The 23,388-nt window shown below is 29.7% G+C and overlaps 1 protein-coding gene across 4 annotated transcripts; it reads right to left on the reverse strand.

The window, feature by feature from the left end:
- Window positions 1-1,412: 1,412 nt before the first annotated feature.
- On the reverse strand, window positions 1,413-21,759 carry Usp2 (Ubiquitin specific protease 2). Of its 4 annotated transcripts, XM_065510396.1 has the most exons (11): window positions 21,622-21,759; window positions 17,634-17,750; window positions 17,029-17,558; window positions 13,084-14,031; window positions 6,216-6,381; window positions 4,462-4,608; window positions 4,162-4,375; window positions 3,774-4,096; window positions 3,546-3,695; window positions 1,638-1,716; window positions 1,413-1,556 (listed from the first exon to the last, which is right to left on the reverse strand). In XM_065510396.1, the coding sequence occupies exons 3-11, from the start codon at window positions 17,416-17,418 to the stop codon at window positions 1,484-1,486; spliced, it is 2,490 nt and encodes an 829-aa protein (XP_065366468.1). In that variant the 5' UTR covers window positions 17,419-17,558; window positions 17,634-17,750; window positions 21,622-21,759; the 3' UTR covers window positions 1,413-1,483. The 4 variants fall into 4 exon arrangements, with proteins under 4 accessions (XP_065366468.1, XP_065366470.1, XP_065366467.1 ...); XM_065510398.1 differs by lacking the exon at window positions 13,084-14,031 and having other exon boundaries at window positions 21,622-21,758; XM_065510395.1 differs by lacking the exons at window positions 13,084-14,031; window positions 17,029-17,558; window positions 17,634-17,750; window positions 21,622-21,759 and adding exons at window positions 7,914-9,179; window positions 10,581-11,279.
- Between the last annotated feature and the right edge of the window lie 1,629 nt (window positions 21,760-23,388).

Raw genomic sequence — 23,388 nt, forward strand, 5'->3', positions numbered from 1 at the left:
TTTTTTGTTCTTGCGAAAATGCACAATCACAAAAACAACATACAAAATACGTATGGTTATTGTGATTGGGCGAAATTTCGCATTTTCTCAAGTGTAAAAAAAAACAGTGACGTGAATTTCCTTATAAACTGTGTATTATTAAAGTTTCAAGCCAAAAATTTCTTTCGTTTTAAAGTAAAACTTTTATCCCCGATTTTCTCAATAATTTAATTATTTTTAGTGTTTTGTATTGGGCTAAATCTTCTAATTAAAATAAAATATTTTAAGCATTTCGCAGTCTTATGTAGAATTTTCTCATTAACAATTGGCAACCAATTGCAAGCTTTCATTTTAAATAGAATTCCAAATTTTATATTGCCCCGTTTCTGCATAACGAACGAAAAACTCGTCATGAAAATTTCACACAAATTTCCCACTACAATATTTCGTTCGTAATAACAGAATTAGGCAGTTCGTAACATTTTTGTCATAATTTTGTTTTTATATAATTTATAATGAAGCCAGTTTAATATTATTTGTTTTTTTGTTTGTTTTGGTTATTCGTTAAGTTAGTAGTAAGGAGCAATAATATTTTTCTTATATTTCTTTTTGTTTTCATAATAAATTGTAAGTGATGTTTTTTTATTTTTCTCTTTTTTTTGGGGGGGAGGTTCTGTAATTAGTTTACTTTCCTGACTATCAAAAAATTTGTTCTCATTATTTATTTGCAACGACTAGTTTTACAATAAATATAATTTCTATTATTTTTTTCTCTCATATTATCATCATCTTTCAATTTGTTGTCATTACTAACTATTAGGATTTTGTTAAACTCTGTAAGTATGTATGTATATCGATTTCAGCGGTTTTCAGAAAGTAACCTAAACATTTGAGTCCATATTATAAAAAAAAACTTAAAACTTAACAAAAAACACATACACATTATTTTCAAAAGGGTAGTAGGAGAGTCAAATATATATGTATATATATATAAGTATATATAAATAAAAGATTTAAGAATTTTGCTTGTTTAGTTAAGTTAAGTAATTTTCCTAAAGATTCATGTTATTTATAGTAAATCAGTTAATCAGCATACCACATCACTGCATGAATGGCCGGTTTGTTTCTTCATATAGTTGTTGTATTTAGTTGTAAATTATCAAAAAAAAAAAATAAGAAAGGAAATTTTTTTTTGCACTGGCTTAATGTTGTTTTTCGTTTTCTGTTCCTTTAGTTTATATCATATAACAAAGCGCAATTTTCTTTTCTTTTTATCATTGTTGTCCTGTTGAGGTCATTTGTGTTCAAAACTGAGTTTGCTTTAAGCTCAGTCGGGTTAGTAATTTCTTAATTGTAGTTCCTTTTGTTATTTAAAAAATTAATTAAATAAACATTGCTGAGTGATGGAAGTTTCCTTGGTTTAAATTGTCTACTTTTTCTGTTTTGTTATTCATTTCGTTTTTGTGTTTTTAATATGCACGAGGAAGTTTATCATCATAACCACTTACGCACGTTCATAGAACAATATATAGGCACTGGACGAGACAAGATGATGTTCAGACAATGAATCACTCACACTGTAAAGAAAGATAATAAATATTTTTTTGTAATGAGGGTGGGTACTAAGGATTTGGAATTAATTTAAAATCAAAACTTACAGATTATCATTAAATTCATGCCATTTCTTTGAGACAGGATGTTTGCAAATAGCCACATAATGGCCACCAGCGGTTGAGCCTGAAATAATAAAATAGTTCAAAAATATTATTTTAATGAAATTAAAAATAATTTACTAAAAATAATAAATATTTGTTTACAGGTTGATGCTCAAAAAAAAAGAAATAAACATTAAATTAAATCAAACTATTTATTACATTACACAATTTTACATCATATACATAAAAATGCGGGATTTACAATAGATGGCGTATCTTTTGAACGCGGTTTTTGTCATTTATTCTCTCTTAGTTATTGAACATTATAGTGTAAACAACAAAGTTTGCTTCGAAAATGTCGAATTTTGTATTAACAAAGCGTCATATGTGACAAGTTTTACTTTACTTCTTTAACTTGCCGCTGAAACACACCGATTGCTCGTGCGGTTCAGAAGTGGCGATTTTCAAACGGAAGACAAAGATCTCCCAGACAGACAAAAAAGTTTAAAGACCAAGAATTTGGGGCATTACTTCGTGAACATTGTTGTCAAACTAAATAAGAGCTTGCTAAATCATTGGGAGCTACTCATGCAGCAATTTCAAAACACTTGCAAGCAGCAGGATTCATCCAAAAACAGGGAAATTGGATACAATATTGAAGCTGAGAGACATTGAAAGACGATTTTGTATGTCTGAAATGCTGCTTGAACGCTATAAAAGAAAATCATTTTTGCACCGAATCATTACTTGCGACGAAAAATGGATCCATTATGATAACTCGAAGTGTAAGAGATCGTATGAGAAGCCTGGCCAGCCATTGTCTTAATTAGTTCTTGGCCTCAAAAGATGACCTGCACATTTTAGCTCAGAATCAATATGTTGATAGAAAGATTCGAAAAGTTTGATAAAATTTAAAAACTTGTTTTAAAAATGTTTTTTTAATTATTTATTTTCTTCTTTTTAGAGCATCTCTTGAATATTTCCAATGTAGTAAATTCGAATTTTCGAACATATTTGAAAATGCTTATATTCTTTCTATTGAAAATGCTTTAAAATTTATATTTTTTTTTAAGTTTCAATTTGAAAATAAAACAATTTTTTTTAATTTTTAAACATTATTTTAACAGCTTTAATAAAATATCCAATTGCCATCAGGTTAATGCATGATATAAAGATTATTTTAACAGCTTCAGCAATTTTCAAATTTCATTTCGAATTTTCGAACATAAAAAATTTAAAAAAATTTTGTAATTTTGAGCATGTTATGGAAAAAATATTTATATTTTTGCTGCGAAAATAACAAATTAAAAAATTTTCAAAAACTATATTCTAGCGATTAACCGGTTATATTGATGAAATATCCAAGTTATTGGCCAAGAAATCATAATTTCTTAACAAATGCTATTTCAGAAATTACTAATTCGGCCCTAATTTTGTAAATCACGTCACCAAGTGATATTTATGTGCAAAGCAAAAACAACAATTCACACATCTCAAAAATTTGTTTTTGTTTTATGTACAAATTGTAAACCAAACAAACGCACAAAAATTCAAGCGTTGATTTGCATTTCATAATTTTAAAATTGTGTACACAAAACAAAAACAAATTTTTAAAATGTGTGAAATGTTGTTTTTGCTTTGCACATCACTTTGGTGACGTGATTTACAAAATTAGGGCCTAAATGAATTTTTTTTTAAGTTTTAAACAACGATAGATGGAAGTATATTGATTTGAATTGAATTTTCGAACATAATATTGTATTGTCATTAGGTACGAGAAATGTTTCAAAATTAAAATTTTGACCTAAACTAACATACAAACATATTTTGAAATCTTAATTAAGACACTACCATATTATATTCTCTTTACATATGTTTATTGTTATTAAATCTAAACATATCGAAACTTACCCATATGATTTGAAATAGCGTATAAAGAATAGTTAATATTTGAATTGGTATTTGCACCATAGGGACCCATATTCAATTCACGCTCACCCGTTGGAAACTCAACAATATTCGATAATTTACTCCAGCGTGTTTCAGAGAAACGTTTCAAATCTAAAACAAACAATAAAAATCATATGAATTTAATAGCTTTCAAAAAAAATATCGCTTAAATAAAAAAAAAATACTTACGTATAACAAGATACTTTGGAAATCGTTGAATTGTAAAACTTTTCGTACATTTCCGCCGTGTTTGACATTTTGAACATGTGGGCATTTCATCACCATCCAAAACTTCCTCACGTATAAACAAATCAAGACAGGCATCGAGTTTGCAACGCGACGAGGAAGGCAGCGGAACACTTAAATCCCAAAAAGGATCAAAAGTAACACTGCAATTGCCGCAGGTGGTACATCTCAAAGTACTCTTAAGTTGACCCACAAATAAGTCACGTATTAAAGAATTCTCATGGCGGCCATACCAATCCCAAGTAAGTTCGGCCTTTTTATTGTCGCTGAAACCATAATATCATCAAATTAAAAAGGGGATTACATTTGAAAATTACTTTGTTGTTATTACCTTAAGTTATCATCTATTTTTAAATGATCACCTTTAGCACCAGAATTGAGGGCACCATGCAACGAATCCAAAAAGAATCGTAAGAATTCTTGAGCGTCTTGTTGATTGTAATCACTGTACATGCGATGTTTGGCGGAGAAGGATCGTTTTAATTCCATGGGTGTAACACTATTTACATTATTTGTCCACATTTCCTTAATTAATTTGGAAAATTCTGCATAAAAACCAAAAACCAAAGTTATAAACAGTATTTATTTATGAATTGTGTAATTTTTTTGTTGTTGTTGCATTTTTTCGTACCATATAAAATTTGTTGATCCTTGGACGTTGGAGATTTAGTGGCGCTATAATTTCGTAGGTATTTTGTCAATTCATATGTGTGACTAAGACACTGAATAACGGAGTTCATAAAACATGTATTTCCGATATTTCTCAGTCCACATAGGCCTAAAATTAACAACAAGATACATATTTTTTATTATATAATAGTCAAATCAAGTAAAGTTTAAACAAATTTGCAACATTTATTCTTTTAATATGATTGATTGATTCACCACACCAATGTTCTCACGATGAACCATTCGTTTATTCCTTATTGAGGTTTAAAAAAAAAATATCAAAATAATGTTAAAAAATAAAAACAAAAAAATATTGACAATTTGAAATTTTTATAATCATTATCGACTTTTAAATATTATGCTGGGTATACACGTTACGATAAGTCGTACGATAAATCGTATAAGTATGAAATTAGTAACGTGTATCATGTTGTCGTACTAACGAAGTATGAAAATCAAAAATTTTTGATTTTTGTGATATTTTTATTACTTGTCATTTTTTTCAAAGGAAATAGTACGATTTGTAGTAACGTCTATCACAAAATCGTACTTTAACTCATACTACGATTGTACGAAAAATAGTATCGTGTATACCCAGCATTCTATTTTAAACAACAAATGTTTTTTTGCTTCGAAAATGTCGAATTTTGTGCCAACAAAACGTCATATTCACCAAAACTTATGGTGAATGTGTTTCATCGGTTTCAACGTACGAGAGATGGTTTGTGCTTTTCAGAAGTGGTGATTTGTGAAACTCAACAGGAGCTTGAAAATTCATTGGGAGCTACTCAAGCAGCAATTTCAAAAGTTTGCGAGCAGAAGGATTGTCTAAAAGCTGCAAATTGAAGCCGAGAGAGAGACCTTGAAAGACGATTTTGCATATCCAAAATGATGCTTGAACTCTATAAAAGAAAATCATTTTTGCACCAAATCATTACTTGTGATGAAAAGTGGATCCATTACAATTACCCCAAACTTAAGATATCGTATGTGAAGCCCGGCCAACCAGCCGAATCGACACCAAAGCCAAATATCTATGGCGCTAATGTAATGCTCTGTATTTGGAGGAAGCAAAAAGGTCGTCCTATCTATCATAAGCTGCTGAAATCTGTCAAGACCAACACAGGGAACCTGTACTGAATTCAACTTATTCGTTTGAAGCGAGCATTGGCCGAAAAACAACCAGAATATGAGGATAAACATGAAACCGTAATATTCCATCATGACAACACTCGGCCACATGTTGCAATACCAGTTGAAAACTATTTATAATAAAGTGGTTGGGAAGTTTCGCCTCAACCTTATAGTCCAGACCTTGCCTCGACCGACTACTGTTTGTTTCGATTGCAGCAAAACGCTCTGTCTGGAATACGCTTCATCTTAGAACAGAGTATCCTAAATTGGCTTTATTCTTTCTTGGCCTCAAAAGATGTGCTGTTCTTTTAGTTTGGAATCCATATGTTGCCAGAAAGATGGGAAAAGGCCATAGCTTACAATGGCCAATACTTTGATTAAATTTATTGTACAATCCTCCATTTTTAAGTCACACATAAATATCATTAGTTTTTGAATATCGCTCATTTATGAAATAACTTGATTTAAAGATTAAGAGCGAATAAAGTACGTTTAAAACGCACTAAATTGAATTATCGAAGGGAAATTTATAATTTAGTTAAAATAATGATTAATAAATGATAAATTCTGCTTTGAACTTACCTTCAGTTTCTTCATCACTAGCTGTTGATTTCTTATTTTCGTCTGTATGATTATGAGACGTTGAGGAAGTCAACAATGCTGATCTTGAGCTGTCCCTATCATAGTAACGAGATGATGTGGGTGAAGCCGGCGGTAGAACACTTCGTAGAGTTGCTGAACTGCGAACCTAATGAAGCACAATACAAATTTATTTTAAAAAATAGTTAACAAACTTTAAGCTACATATTTTTCAAACATAAAAATATTAAGTAAAAAAAATTAAGCAAATTAAAATCTTATTATTTTTCGGTAAGTTAATTATAATTAAAAAGAAGCCAACAATAAAAATAAACAATACAAATAATAATAAAAGCATAAGTAGTGATTAAAAATTTTGGCACAATTTCTACCTCGTTGCGAGTTAAGAACGTGTCAGGAAATCAAGGGAAATTTAAAAGGGGCAGGGTAAAACAAGTGTAAATTGGTGTTTTAAACAAAGTGACTACAGTGTAGTATGTGATATTAAAAAGCAAACAAAAATTATCATGAAAACAATAACAACAAAAAATAAATAAACATAAAAACTTTACAACAACAAAAAAGCATGCAAAAGTACACAAATAAAAAAAATGTAATAGAAAAAAAAACAAAAGTACGACCACCCAATCGCGCGAAAGAACTAAAAGATCGTGTGGCGACAAACGCCCACTATTTCTACCAGAAACATTAACAAAAATAAAAGAAAACTATAAAATGTGCCTAAACTTTAGAGAGCAGCTAAAAAAAATAATTAAAGAACAAACAAAAAATTCCTATTAATCAAACAAAATTAATCATTTTTTGTGTTTTTTTTTTTAATATATATTAAAGAAAATGAATCTACTCTAATAAGTATTTGAAATTTTCGAACTATCAGAAGTGGTTTAAAATAAAATAGAAATAAATACTGTGAAATTTGTTGTGGGTGATTGGTAAAATGAAAATGATGAAACAAAGGCGAATAAACTTGGAGGAATTATTAAAAAAAATAGTATGCAGTTAAATTATTTAAATAAAAGATGTGTGTATTGTAATTTTTCTTAAAGAATTGTTTATAAAAATATATATGTATATATAGTTGAAATATATTTTATTTCTTTAAAGTACACAAACAGCCTATCTATTCCCCATATGCATAAAAAAATTGAAATTTATAAAAGGTTTATAAAACAAAATTTCTATACAAAAGTTGTTTTATAAACCTTTGACAAGTTTTATGCATACGGGGGTATATCTATGTATATCAGATATAAATCAAAAATAGTTAAAAAATAGAAGTGGTTTTTGCTTATATATCAGCCATTTGTGTCCCGATTTTCCCGAATTTAAATAGAAACCGGAACGATATATGTATTTATGTATCAATAGTATATGTATATGTATACCCCTACCACTCGTGGTGAAGGGTATAAAACAAACGGATTGACAAACTTAAACGGCATTATTCGGAATAAATGAATTTTTACCCAAAAAAAAATATATTTATAAAACAAATTTGGTTGATAAACCTTTGAAAATCAACAAAATTGCAAAGAAAAAAATATTACAAATTTTCAATAAAGTAAATTACAATTTACACACATCTCATTTTAAACACTATTAACTACATTTCTTTGAATAATGAAGTTTAAAAATTTAATTGTTTTCACTATTGTTTTTCATTGCTGAAGGTGAACTTACACTGTTGTCGTCTGTGTTATTACAAAGACCACCGGATATGGAGGTTAATTTCTTTTTGCTCACATCACCATCAACAGAACTGGAGAGTCCTGTATATGATGAATCTTCCGATTGGACATAATGTTTACTCGATTTTAGAGGCAGACTACCAGTACTACTCGGACTACTGCTTAGCGCATGATGATGATGGTGATGATGGCGCGCCGAAGCCGAAGATACAGCAGCCGAGGCATTCGGATAAATACTAGTGATGACTTTGCCAGCCGTTGAGCCGGAACTGCGATAAGGTGTACGAGTTAAGGAGCCACCACCGCCACTCGGTAGTCGCAGGTTACAATTGTCCAAATCACTGCTGTGCCGGTGATGTTGTAAATTACTAGTGCTGCCACTGCCACTGTGTGAACGCAGCGTTACCGAGCTAAGCGGTAAACGTTTCTGTTCACTATAACTATTGAATTTTTCAATAGACGCTCGAATACTACTCGAGTCAATGGGCGTTTCATTGCGTCTTTCGGTGGCAGACGTGGGTAAACTACCATTGGCGTATTTGTAGTTGTTGACCTTTTCGAAAACCAAACTGTTTGCCGATGACGCAGAGCAGGTGGCTGTGGCAGACGACGTGGAACATATAATTGTTGACTTGGGTCTGACTCGACTTTTGGTTACGCCAGAACTGTGTGAATGATTTAAACAACAACGTGGTTGTTCGCATTTACGCTCGGACATCATGGGTCCCGTTGTTGGCTGCTCATCACTGTCGATGAATTTAATGTCGTCTTGATCCAAAGACGTCTGCATATTGTTATTGCCGGAATTTGTTATACTATTTAAGCTACTATTACTACCGTTATTGTTGTTATTATTACTTTGGTTTGGGGACGAAGACGACGATGATGACGACAAGGCGCCACTAGCTGAGTGTGTAACTGATGCTGCTGTTGACGTTGTAGCGCCACTGCGATGCACCAACGGTTTTACTGTGGTGCGTGATAATAATTTTGCTGAACTATAGGAGGAATTTGTTGTGGTATAGATGGATGAGGATTTCTTAATAGCGGATGAATTGGAGGTGCCTGGTGTTGAAGACGATGATGTGGATGATGATGATGATGTGGCTGTGGCAGATGATAATCCTTTGAACTGTGATCCAGAGTAGTTGGCCTTATTGATAGACGTGGCAACCGCTGTGGTTGTTCCCAAATGACTCCCATTACCAGTTCGTCGCATCCCATTTATTGTGGCAGCTAAAGCTGCTGACTTCCCTGGCTATAAATGTAATTTTGTAATTTCAATGTTTCTACGCAATACATACTTTCAAACACTTAATTTCAACTATGAAACCACTGTGCCTAATCAGTGATTCTAATTTTAGGAATATTTCCGCAGTTAAAAGTTAAGCCGAATTTATAGTTATTGAATCCGCCTTTCAAAATTATAAGATCAAATACTTTTCGTTCTGTTTAGCAAAAAAAATGGTGCTGATTGGCTAAAATACTTGTTGTTCAAATGTTGTTAAGAAAGGAATCCTAGGCTCTCATTTGTTTGTTGCTCAATTAACAATTAACTACTATAGAAGTTATGGTCCATCAATCATGAAAAATAACCCAATTTAGACCTTTAAAAAAAAAATAATAAAAATATTTTCACACATTTAAAAATAAAAAAAAATAATAATTTTTAAAAACCTAAGTATCGTAGTTTTGCTGGGTAACTACGGAATATATAAACAACTTACCCCCAGTAACACGAAGCCTGGTTATGTTTTAACTAATGGTTATACTGACAGTTTTCATACAAAAATAATTTTAACCGACAGTATAACTATTGGTTAACACCTAACCAGGCTTCGTGTTAATGGGGGTTAGATGGTTAAAATTTCACATAGTGATGTAGAATTCTATCTAGTTTAAAACAACATCAGTAATTATGAAAAAATCTAATTCTAAAATTTTAATTTAGCGGTGTCGGTTTTCTAATGGATTAGCTCAAGTGGAACCATAGATTAGCTAGAATGAATATTTTATAGAGAAAGGAGTGCTCTCAAATTATGTTGGAAGAATATCGCGAAGACACCGTACAATCTATGTTTCCCCGATCATTTAAGAGCTGATTTGTGCAACATGAATTGTCTGTTATGGAAACGCCGGCACGTTCACCAGAGCTTAATGCTATGAAAAAGAAGTGGGGACATAATTCAGTTGATGATATGAAAACTACTAAAAAATTTCATAAATTCTATATAATGACCTTATTTATTTGACATGCACATTTAGCTATTTTTGTTTAACAATAGAAATAACACTAATCAAAGGAGAGGAAAGGATTCAAAGTTTGAACAAATATTTTACATAATAGTATCAATCAATACTATTTGTATTTTTGGATAAACTGGACGAAAAGTATGTGAGACAACTATATAACCTTATATGACCTTATAATTTTGAAGGGCACCTTATTTTGCATGAAATACAATTATTATTTTAATAAGAAAAGTATTAATTTATCTTTGAATTTTATTCTTCATTTTGAAATTTCTCTTGATTTAACTTTTCACATCATATAGAATTGCGCCACCTACTAAAATGCCCGTGCATCTCTATTATTGCATAATTTATGTTTGAAATGTGTCTAAAGGTTTTTTTTTTTTTGAGATCTTGAAATGCTTACCAAATTATTATTAGTCGATGAAAACCTATTTGTAATATTATTGATCGAACGACGATTATCAATGACCACAGGCAAAAATTTCTTATTTGATGTTTTTTCGGTTGTTGAGGGTTTATAAACTTGAGCATGTGCCAATTCACACTCAGCTTTCAGAAAATTTTGATCTTTGAATTCCGGAACTAAGAAAAATTGCTGATTAGCTTCTCTTACAGGATTGGAATTTGTTGGAATGTCGTTGCATTTAAAGGGACTTGCTGCTTTCGTGGAATGTATTGATTTTGTTAATGTTGTAGAATTGTTTGGTTGATTTTTAGTATTATTTTTAAGAGTGGTCGTCGTCGTTGGTTGTTGTGAGGTTCTTACAGCAGTTTTTGGTTTAACTGCTATTACAGGATTACATCTTTGCTTGAGTAATGGAAATTTTTGAAAATTATTTCTGTTTTTTTTAACATCTATCATTATTTAATTATTTGAAATTTATTATTATTGTTTTTCTTTTTATATTTTGTCTATACTTTTTCTTTGTTTACATTGTTTTTTTCACTTTTTTTGTTTATTTTGTTAAGGTGTTGTTGCTGTGGCATTATTTGTTGTTAAATGTACATAAATACATTTTTTAACAATAAATCACTTGGTTACAACTTTGGCTGTATTAGTTTACAATTTCTCTGCTATCACTAATTTCTTTTTAACTTTTTTTTTTAGTTTTTTTGCATATTTTTATAACACTTTATTCCATAATCCTAAAATGTAATTATTGGTTTGTTTTTATAAAGTTTGTGTTGCTTTTACTTTAACAAGCTAGTATATTGTAGGACCTGTAAAAAATTAGCTGGAAAAGGAAAATTTTGTTAAAAAATGATGATGATGGTATGTGATAATTGTTAGAAAAGAAAATGATTGAATTGAGTGATTTTATAATGAAATAATGGGAAAATGTCAAAGAAAAACTATTCTCTGATGTCCATCAGTAAAAACACAAGTTAGATTAAAACTTTTGGGACTAGGGTAAAAAAATGCATTTTTCAAGTTGCCACATACGAGAAAAATTAAAAGCAAAGTAAGAAATTTCAAATTAAACACTATAATGGTTCATAATACCTATTTAATAAATTAAATTATCTTCAATTGTTACAAAAAAAATACAATTATATTTGACAAGTTCTTCCTAACAGAAACTAAAGCATAAGTCAAGCAGAAGAAACTCTGCTGCCAAGAACATAACTCTGTTGTCGAAAAAAAACTAAGGTGTGAGAATGTAATACTAAAACTATGTGAAATCAATATCAACAATCGAGATGCGCTATATTATTAATTTGATTCTATGAATGGAATTATAGGAATAATAACAACTTTACAAATCCTAATTAAAGGTTCAATGGGACTTTTTATATTACTATGAATTTTAATAAATAAATAATGAGTGAGCCAGAAAAAACTTATACTTGTATTAAGTTAAATAAAACTTATACCGTTCAATATAAAAATTCTCAAAAATACGTAAATTTATTCAAATATTGTAAATATTTATTAAACATTACTTTCCGGAAATGATTCCATTAAAGATTTTATAGTTGCTTCCGTCACATTTCTGGACGAGGTGGTCCACTTACGCTTAAAATCGTAAATTTTGTAGGCACCACGTAATATATATTTCTGTGTTTATCGTGCCTGATGTTAGAAATTATTGGATTCTTTTGCCACAACTGTGAATTTTGTATGTTTTTTTGTTCGGTATTATTCTTGAACATTCGTCCAATAGCCACATACAAAGGATAATTTTTGGCTGACTCACTCTTTATTTAGAATGTTTTTCATAGTTATAAAAATATGGGGTAATTTATGGTAAATTTTCGCGAAATTCAAATCGCAGATACGTCTAAAAGATGGAAGGTATTGACATAATTTTTAAATATTTTTATTCCCTCAGATATCCTCTACAAATCCTAAAGAGTTGTTTTAAAAATTCTAACATTTATTTAACAAAATGTTTAAAAAGTTTTAAATTAAAGTTTTGAAACTTCCGTTAAAAAAAATCTATCTTTTTGGCCATACCTGAAATAAAACATTAGTTTTATTTCACTCTTTAAATACATTTTTTTTTTATATAGATAAAATTTAGCACTCTCTAATCTTAAAAACTTTTCGTACATTGTTGTTTACAAAAACAAAATGTCAAGCAATCATCATAGATGACTTATTTCTGTAAGAGAAAATAAATCGCATAAAAAGGCACGTGCAAAGCCCGTATTACTAAATTTTTAGCTACATTTTGTTACACCACACAATCTCAGTACAGAGTGTGTGTGTGCAGCATGTTGTGTTAGTTGCAATCATGCACATGGTTAAAATGCATCTTATGTATGTAGGTTTATGGGTTAGTTGCCGGGTTAAGTGGTATTGGTTTGGTTTACAAGAATAAAAAACCGCTCAGCCATATTTGAGTCATAATTAGAGGACGTTGCTGGCTATTTTTATGGTTTGTGTAGGCGATAATTATTACCTTATTTGTATCGGTGTCTTCCAATTCATTATTTTCATCTGTTTTATTTTTACTACTACTATAACTGTTGACTTCTAAGTCGGGAGCAATGGTTTCATGGGATGAGGAGGTTTTTAATTTACTACTACTACCACTCTTTGTAATGCTCGAGCTGGATGACACGACAGATGTTGCGTTATTCTCTGTTTCGGTTTTCGGCTCGGAGATTTTCAATTTATTAAGTTTTACATAAGCCACCGTATCGATGCCATTGCTGGTGGCTTTTGATGTAGCTACAGATGATGAAGTTAACGATGATGTTGATGGTATATCCGTATTGTATTTCTTTCTGGTTACAGTATCGCCGCTGATGCCATTACGTAGTGGCTTTTTATCTTCATCATTGACTTTCGGTTTTCGTAAACTTGTTCTGCGTAGAGTAAATGTTGCAGTTGGAACATCTTCAGAGCTGTCTGATTTATTTAGATTTGAATTTGAATTAGATGCACTTATACGACCGGATAGTGACGATCTAGTACCACTCGTTGACCTACGGAGGGATGCAGTAGCACTGGCAACAACATTATCTGTTTCATCTGAATCATTACGACTATAAATACGACTATAGCGATTTGTTCGGGGTCGATCCAAAGTGATGTTAGCTGTTATATCACCGACCGTTGAACGTCTCTCCTCTAGATCGGTGCCGGCCTCATTGAGCGATGATCTAGAACCAGAATCCAATTGAGTATTTGGTTTATAATGAGCCGGACTATATTTTTCATAAAGGTCCAGACCAGAAGTGGCAACATAACGCGCCAGGGATGACGATGAACATGAGCCTGACAAACGTTTCGAATCTTTACTGCTGCCACCACTAGTTTCTGAACCCGAAGGTGGTTTCTTCGTTAACGCCTTATCTTTAGAGTCTTTATTCAATATATCCGAGGCTTTGCTACGTCTGTTCACCTTCATGTTTTTCACATTTTATAGTTATATATTTGAAATGTTATTTTGTTTGTTTTTTTTTATTTGTTTTGCAGTTTTATACAAAGTTCATCAATCATATTGTGTATTGGTAGTTTTTGGTGGTATTGGTTGATTTGATTGGTGGTAGTATTGATGATGTTTTTGGGTTTACACAAAATTAAAAAATTTCGTACGATGTCACAAGTTTTTAACATATTTACACAATGGTTCCGAAAATTACAAGAGTAGTTTTGTTTTTAAGATGAGAACATGATACAATTATGTATAACAAGTGGTAGAATAATGGTAATCATAATAATAATGATGATGATGATGATGGTGGTGGTCAGTAGTAGCAGCAAATGATGATAAGTTTAATTGATCCCAAACATTACAGGTTTGATTATAATAAGATGGAAATTTGTCATCGTTAAATATAGCCATATAAAAGAAATTGTGATTGTAATTTATATTTAGAATTATTTTAATGCAAATTTTTACTTAAAACCTGCAACATCCTTAATATAATTCTTTTCATTTTAATTTCTTAAAATTTTAGTTGAATTTAAAATTTTAAATCTATAGAATTCCATGGATGCCTAAAAACATTATTTTCAATATTCTTTTTAATATTTTCAAACTAATAACGGAACTCGAATTGCTTCATTTTTAAAATGAAAGAATTTTAAATTTGCTTTATTATTTGTTTCTAATGGTCATATGACTTTAGTTTAATAACTATGTAGAAAAATACATCAGTCATTTAATGCTAATTTAACAAAAATTCAAACTTGCTTGTAAATTTAATAATTTCTAAAAAGGTATAGTTTAGCTCTTTTATACTGCTAATACACTATTTTGAAAGGGGCTCCTCCCCGAGCAAATAATATTTTATATAATATTGACATGTTGAACAAAAATCTGTCCAAAATTTTTAAATCGTTTTTTAAGTAGAAATTTATGACCGATTATGGCCAATAGGCTAGGTTATTGAAAATAAAAAAAAATCGTTTAGCCAGTTTTCAAGATAAGATTTCAGATAAAAATCAGTTTTTTAGCAGTTTTACCTCAATAACGTAGTTTAACCAAAATTTTTAAAAACAGTTTTTTTTAAATCACGGTAAGGTAAGCTCTTAGTTGAGTACCATCGTTTACTTTAATATTTAAGAATGTTTGGTGGATTGTGTAAGGAATTGCAAAATTCTAATTTTTCAGTTTAATTGCAGCTGATTTTATCGCAGGTAATATATTTAAGTTTGAGTGATTCAGAAACTAGACAATTTTTATATTAATTTAATTTCAAAAACAATAACCGGCTATAAATGTATCTTAACATATTTAAAAATAACTTTAATTTGCAAGAAAAATTTCAATATTTTTTTGAATCAACGTTTTTAGTTGTGGTATTTATTTATTGTTAATCAAATGATTTTCTATTTCATGTATAGAACAAATCTTTGGATACAATCGATGATTCGATTGCCAACAAATCACAATGCATCTGTGCTGAAAAAATACTGTAAATTAGGCCTATTACTTTTTTAAATTTTTTGTAAATATCTAAATGGCCCTAGCATATTCGAATAGACCATTGAAAGTTATTTGAAAAAATGGTATTGCTGTTTCGCTGTTGTCAGAAAAGTTCACCCACAAAACGTGGTAAATTTTGGAGATAATTTTTTTTAATTGTTTTTTATCCAAAAAAAACGCAAATAGTTTTTTCTATAAATATATCAACCTGGCTCGAATCTATATTTTAAATTTGCGGTAACGGGAAAAAAATAAATCGTTTTTTTTTTTTGGGTGAGGTTTTTACTGTAAAATTACCCGAAAAAAATTATATCGTAAATAAAACAACATTTGCGTGGTGCTAGGGCAAAAATTTGTACATTCAGATATACAGTAATTTCTAAACAAATATTCCAGGGAATATCCGGCAAATTTTTCCCGAATTAAACCAAAAAATATTACTCAATGAGAAGCTCAATTTTTGAGGATTCTAAAACCATAATCAGTTGTTCACATTTTCAATTAAATTCTACGTTGCTAAGATACAACTGTTAAAAAACACAGTTTTTAGTGAAAACCTAAAAGTGGAAATATTTTAAAATGTTTCCCATATTTGTGTTCAGCGTACCAAAATTATATAAAAAAAGTTGTTTTGCGGGAAGAGCCCATGAACTTTGGGAATATTTTAAGCCACTTTAATGTACACACCTACATGGAAACAATTTTTAATTATTTTCATTTCAATTAAGATACAAAATTAAAAAAAATAATCGTTGTCCATTTTTAAAATCTCATTAAAAAAAAATAAATTAAGTACAAAAAATAACTCACATATATCTGAGTGTGAGTATGTAAATGATATGTATATTTGTTTTAATACAAAAAAAAGAAATTGTGTACTTTGACAAAAATATTTCTAGTTACTACTTAGTTGTAAAGAAAAATGTTGAATGAATATTACAATATTATTTCATACAAAAAAAAACGAAATCAATCAATGCATTATCATATACATATTAACAAAAACCAACTCACAATTTGGTGTATTTTGGAGGGATTTAGTTAATGTTGGAAGGATAACTAGCACAATATACATGACTTTTGCATAAGTGTTTGATATTTGAGATAATTAACAGAAATGCATGATATTACTGTAGCCAGAGTATTTTTGAGTAAATCTAAAACAGCCTTTTCTTTCTTTTGGTTGTTATATGAAAACTGTGTATTGAAAAAAATTGGTATTATAATGCACAAATAAATTGTTGTAATTCACAATGTTAGGAAAAGAGTTTCATATCAATCTAATGTGTGTTGTGCATGGATTATGTGTGAGTTCATCAGTTACCAGAAATCAATAGGAAAAACCTCAAAAGCTTGTATCACAAAATTCCAAAGATAGGTTCATATAATAGTATAGTATATATGGTATGTTGATATATTTTGAATAAGTATACCAAAATTAATAGTTAATACATAATTATTACTCACTCCATATCGGCTGAGCGTAGTTGTATCATAGCCGCCGTTGCCTGTAGAGCCTAACGATGAAAATGTGCTACGATATGTGCCAACACCAGTAGAACCACCAGTTAAACTGGAGCCAGCCGAACGATAGGTTGAATAAGAACGCGGAGAATATGAACTGGAGCCCAAATAACTGCTGGGACTGTACGACGAGGAGGATGAGGTTAGTTTTGATAGACTACTAGCACGATCTAAATAAGATTTGTAGCTACTGCTACTGCGATCAGTTATTGAAGATCTTGATGTTGAATCTGAAGAACCGCTAACACCAGTCGCCGACGACGATGTTGACGTGCCGTAGATGTTGCCACTGGCTGAAGTTGATGATCGGCGTGGCGATATCGAAACCGGCATATTAATAACGTCGACGTTTAATCAATTATAAGTTTGTTTTAATACGCTTTATACGGCGTATTTAATGCAATTATATTTTCAAATTGTTAGTTAATATAACACGATGTGAAGTAATACAGTATCTAAAGTTTTCTTCGTTTCTGTAAAATAATTTCCAAAGAATTAATGTGTTTTATTAATTTGATAATTTATATAGGTTATTTATAATCACTTACCTTTTATTTCCCTCATGGGTGTGGTACTTTGGTTATTTGATTGCTGTACTTCTTACATGCTTGATATTCAGTTTGAGTGTTTAATTTTTTAATCGTTTCGAGAAGAATACCTGAAAACTTTAGAAAAAAATCAAATATAATAATACATTTTTAAAAAACTTAAATATAGATTTTTACTAATAAGAAAAACCAAGTTTTATACTTGGTTATATATGTATATTGTATTTGAACTCGAAGTAATAATATTCAAACTGACCTATAAAACTATGTATTGGCAAACAATTTTATTAAGAGTCCAAACAATTAAATTATGTTTAATTTTTCAAATTTACTAACAAAAAGTAACCGTTATCAATTGAGCACTTCAAGAAAAGAAATATTTGTGTTCTTGTTTTCTTTACACTTGTGCCCCTTTACCAAATTAGGCTAATTACTTTTAATTACTCCAAATAGTAAACATTTAAAATCGTACACAATAAAATGAGCAGAAATCAACATCTTAATTAATGATACTATATAGCACATTTTGTTTTTTGGATCAAGATGAAAAAAAAAAACGTATCAGATATTTATTTTTAGAAGCAAAGGAAAACCACTATGCGACCAAGAAAATAAAATAAATACACAGATGGACGGACATACATATTTCGAAAAATAAATGTGTGTATGCAAACACCAAAACGACGAATGTACGAATATATAATATATAGATTTGTACCGTATATTCATTCCCCGACCAAGACGATAATGATGATGATGATCATTCAACATTCATTGTCAAATATCAAACAACCAAACAATTCTTATTTTTTCATTAATTAGTATAAGAGAGTCGTCAAACAGTGCTGCCAGTTTAAGAAATTTATTGAAAACTTAAATCGATTAGGGTAAAATATTTTTAAAAGTTTATTGAACTTAACAAAAGGGTCATGGTCATTCAATAAAATTTTAGTTCTGTAATATAGCCAGAAAAAGAAAATCAAAGTCATAAATACACATAGATCGGAAACTCTGATGTCAAAGACCTAACTCAGTTATTAAAAACCTAAGTAAAAATAAAACTACGTGAACACAAAAACAACACTCGCTCTATGCGTATTTCTCTATGGTTTAAAGGTTCGAAAGAATTAATTCTTTTCTAGAATGTGTTGCAGACATTTTTAATATTGAATTAAGATTTCAGTGTATTAAGCATAAATTGAATTAATTAGAAACTTTGGAGAATTACATAGAGATGAAATTCGAAAAGATTGAACAAAGTGATATACAGAAATTTATTATTATATTTATCGTGCTGTAGATTTTCCAGAATTATGTATTTATTTTCGGTTCACAAATGGCTAAGATATAAGAAATAAAAACACCGACTACACCCATTATTAATCTATCTTTGCTCTATATCTGGATTACAATATGGATATCTAATGATAGACACTTCAAAGACCTTTCCAACCACCATAGAATTTCGGATAATGGTCAAAGTCGGGAAACCTATTGTTTAACCCGATTTCTTTTATCTTAATAAAATATTTTTACCAAATTCTTTTTTTATTTACCAACAAATTATTTTTCAGTCGAATTTTTTTCAACAAACATATAAATAAATACTAATTTTGTATTCCCGAATAACCTTTTAATGAAAAATCTTTTTCAACTAAAAAATTTGTAGGTATTCAGCAAAAAAAATTGTCTATCAAAAACTTGTTTTAATATAGAGTGGTTTTAAAAACGAATAGTTGAAAACTTCATGTTCTACAAATCGCACGATTTTGTACATTGAAACAGGTGTGTTTACTCGAAAATAAAACGAGTAAATAAATCATATGGATACGATTTAGAGAACCCCAAATCATTGGAATTCGTTTTAAAAACGAAATTGTTTGTCGAATTCGGTTAACAGAACAGATAACTGAGTTAGGTCTTTGACAGGAGAGTTTCCGCTCTATGTAGGTATATGGTAATAGTGCCAAAAACTGTAATTATATTTTTTGCCGCCTTTGATTAATATATTTATTGTACTTGTCAGATATGTATAAGCAATTTCATAAGCTTTCTAACTATTAATCTTTCTTCAACTTTTTGTTTTTAAAATATTATTTGCATAATTATAACACCAGACACCTCATTTTATATTATGTTTTCATTTAGTCAACTTCAATAGATATCGATTTTTGACACATTTATTTTAGCTTGCAATACTTGAAAATATCACAATAAATAAACAAAATATGCACTAGAAAATATTCAAACTAGCAATTTTTGTATATGTAATTATATAAACAAAAATAAGTTTGCAACTTTTATTTTATTGTTTTTGTAATATTGATTTTTAAACATTGCGTTTGGGATTTGAATGTGTACTTTTGGGAGATAAACTAAATTTTCTTCTGGCAGCACTTTCACATAAGGAAAATTGTTTTTCTTTTTTTATTTTATAGATCTCATTTTTCACTGCATATTTCACAAGTTTTTTCAACATTCTTTTTTTGATAATATTTTGCACTGTTTGTGTTTTATTGAGTTTTTATTTATTTATTTTTCTCTCAAATTTTCAGCATTTTTTTTATCGCACGTTTTGTTGTTGTTGAAAAGTCAAATCAAATCATAAAAAAAAACAAAATATCTATTTTTAATGTGAGCGATTCATGAATTACGCAAAATTAAAACATTTTTGATTTTTTTTTCACTCAAAATGGAAAATTTATAAAAAAGGTGTAAAAAAGATAATTATCATTTAAGATTGTATGAATATTATGGAAACACGTTATTTTTTTTATTATCATAATGATGACGAAAACAAACCAGCCTGGCTGGCTAAGTGCCCAAGTGGAAATAGGAAAAAAGTCAGCAGTGGGGTGGTGTTAGTCGGTAGTTGTACATGATAGTAGTGGCGATGATGATATTGTTAGTGGTGGTGGTAATAATTCGTAGTTAGTGGGTTGGTTGATTGGTTGCGATGGCAATACAACACACTACTACTAGACGAGTACTGCTATTTTCTCTACCACATTATGATTGAAACAATAATGACGTTGTTGATGGTAAGTTAGGCAGCCAAACTCCGGGTGGATGAATAATATTTTTCGTTTCGTATGGATATATTTCACTGTGGAGGATCTTGCGCCAATTTGTCTTTTTAAGACATTGTTGAATAGCCAATCCACATTTTGAGCAATTAAAATCGACAAATAAATTGTTATTGTACAAAATTGTGCGACTGGTGGTTTAGGGTCTGAGCTTCAATATACATAGCATATTCATTATAGTCACAAGATGTTTGCTAATATCCACCTTTCGATCGGCAACGGTTTACTGAGGAGTTATTTTGTAATTCGCTTAAACATTGTACATATGTCGAAAATTTTTTAATTCTAATAGAATTACACAATAACACCCGCATTGATCGCCTCCTTTAAAGACTTGACCAGTTCAGCAGGTGTCTTTGGTGATTTAAAAACTTGTGAATGCTGTGAATGATGATGGATGTTTAGTAATACCGAGAGAAGGAAAAAACTGTTGTTATTTGTTCTTAATTTTGTTTTTCTTTCGAGTTCATTTAGAACGTTTTTATTATTTTCTTAACACTGTTTTATCTTTTCTTCGTACTGGCTTGTTAACAAATTTCGTTTTGATTCAGTTTTACAGCAATCTTTATTGAAATTGTTATGGTTTTATAACATTAAGTTTTCCGTAGCTAGAAATGGGGGGTCTTCAAACCAATCAGTCCCATAAGAATTACACGGTGTGAGCCGTTTTACGTGAGCCGGAGTATAAAGTTGAAAATGCTACCAGATTGCCAGCATTGATTCATTTTTTTTTTCGAGGCCGTCGTACTTGTAGTAGTAGTGTAATTGTAGTAGTAATATACTAGTGGTAACAGTCGAGGTCGTCTGCTCTCAAAATGGTTAAATCACTAATAATTTTTCATCGTTCACTTTTTTACACATTTATCACCGTTAAATAACTTTTGTTTTTAACAAAAACTTACTTAAAATTTATTAAATTGCAATTAAAATTGATGATTTTTAAGTTTATTTTTAGCAGTGAAAATTTCTGCGAATATATTTTTCTACTCCTCGCCAGTGATGGTAACTTAGTGGTTATTCCCGCAAATCTAGCGATTTGAAAAACTATTTAGCGATGACAACAGTGTTTCAGCTGTTGGCGAGAATTATAGCGATTTATTTTATTGTATTTTCAATGCACGAAAAAAATATCGAGTTAAAAACTGCAAATTGTAATTTCTTTACGTCAAATTAATACTAACACAATAGTTAATATTTTAAATTATTAACAATAGTGGTTAATAACCTTCACTATGAGTGGTATAAGTTTGTCAATCCGTTTGTAACCCACAGTTTTCATTAGCGACATTGTAAATTCTAATTCTGCTAACTTACATTCATGATTGAAACATCAATATATCCGCTATACTTAGGTTTCTAATTGTAATTTCTTTACGTCAAATTAATACTAACACAATAGTTAATATTTTAAATTATTAACAATAGTGGTTAATAATCTTCACTATGAGTGGTATAAGTTTGTCAATCCGTTTGTAACCCACAGTATTCATTAGCGACATCGTAAATTCTGATTCTGCTAACTTACATTCATGATTGAAACATCAATATATCCGCTATACTTAGGTTTCTAATTTCAATTTTTTTTCACCAAAACTTTTATAACATTTTAGGTGAATAAAGATGTTGGTGAAAAAAAATTGTGGTTGGACAATTTTTGGAAAAATTAAATATGGTTCTATAAAAATGTTGGTGAAAAAAAAAATTTATTCAATTTTTTGTTTAGCATAATTTTTTTTAGTTTTGTACACAACAATTTTTTTTCACCAAATATTTTCAAATATTCTCCACAATATTTTTTCACTAACATCTTTATTCACCTAAAATTATATAAAAGATTTTTAAAACCAAATTTAAAAATCCAAGTCAAATTTTATTAAATCTAAAGAAAAAAATCGTTTAAAAGGAAAAAAATTAATTTATATGCTTATTTAAAAGATTATTTCAGAAGATCTCACTAAAATCCTAAAAAAACTCAAATTTGTATACAAAAAGGATCATATTTGCTAATATTTTTGGATTGAATTGTTATGTTTTGTTCGTTTTTTATGCTTTTGTACACAAAATTCGTGGTTGTATTTTCAATTTAAAATTAAAATAGATATTATTCGGTTAATCGAATAATTTTAAATTAGCCGAATAAATCTAAACCCCGATTAATTATTTGCTCGGTTAACCAATTAAACCAGAAACCCTATTAATTGAATACCCTAAATATAAGTGATGAAAAATAACGAATATTCTATTATTTTCACATTGACATTGAGGTAGACATGAAAGTAGTGATGCCAGAAACCAAAAGTATCGCTTTAATAGAATTGCCAACTTTCGATATAAATATTATTGAAACGGTTCGAAAATTACAGTTACACATCTGCTCAAAATAATAGATACACCTAATTGGAAAAAATTTAAATGGCGGTAACATTGAAAATTTCCTCGCAAGCGTTAAGAATACATCATATTATTAAAATTTCTATCTGGCAATGTCATGTCAGTCAAAAATCTGGCAACTATTTGCTTTCATGTTGATTTTTAAAAACGAATTTATTTGAATTACAAAAAATTATTTGCTCATAAAAATAGATACACATCAGTAATTTGTAATTTGTTTATATACAATTTTTTTTTGTGCAATGTTTTGTTCCTATTTACGTGAAACAGTAAGTATA

This window comes from Calliphora vicina, chromosome 4, assembly GCF_958450345.1.
Source record: "Calliphora vicina chromosome 4, idCalVici1.1, whole genome shotgun sequence".
Classification (NCBI taxonomy): domain Eukaryota; kingdom Metazoa; phylum Arthropoda; class Insecta; order Diptera; family Calliphoridae; genus Calliphora; species Calliphora vicina.

Excerpts from the sequence above, each read along its gene's own strand:
- Usp2 (XM_065510395.1), bottom strand. The coding sequence starts at position 11,039 with ATGATAGATGTTAAAAAAAACAGAAATAATTTTCAAAAATTTCCATTA. Across the intron at positions 4,609-6,215 it reads TAGTGATGAAGAAACTGAAG|GCCTATGTGGACTGAGAAAT; the intron begins GTAAGTTCAAAG and ends TGTTAATTTTAG. Across the intron at positions 4,097-4,161 it reads AAAATAGATGATAACTTAAG|CGACAATAAAAAGGCCGAAC; the intron begins GTAATAACAACA and ends TTATGGTTTCAG.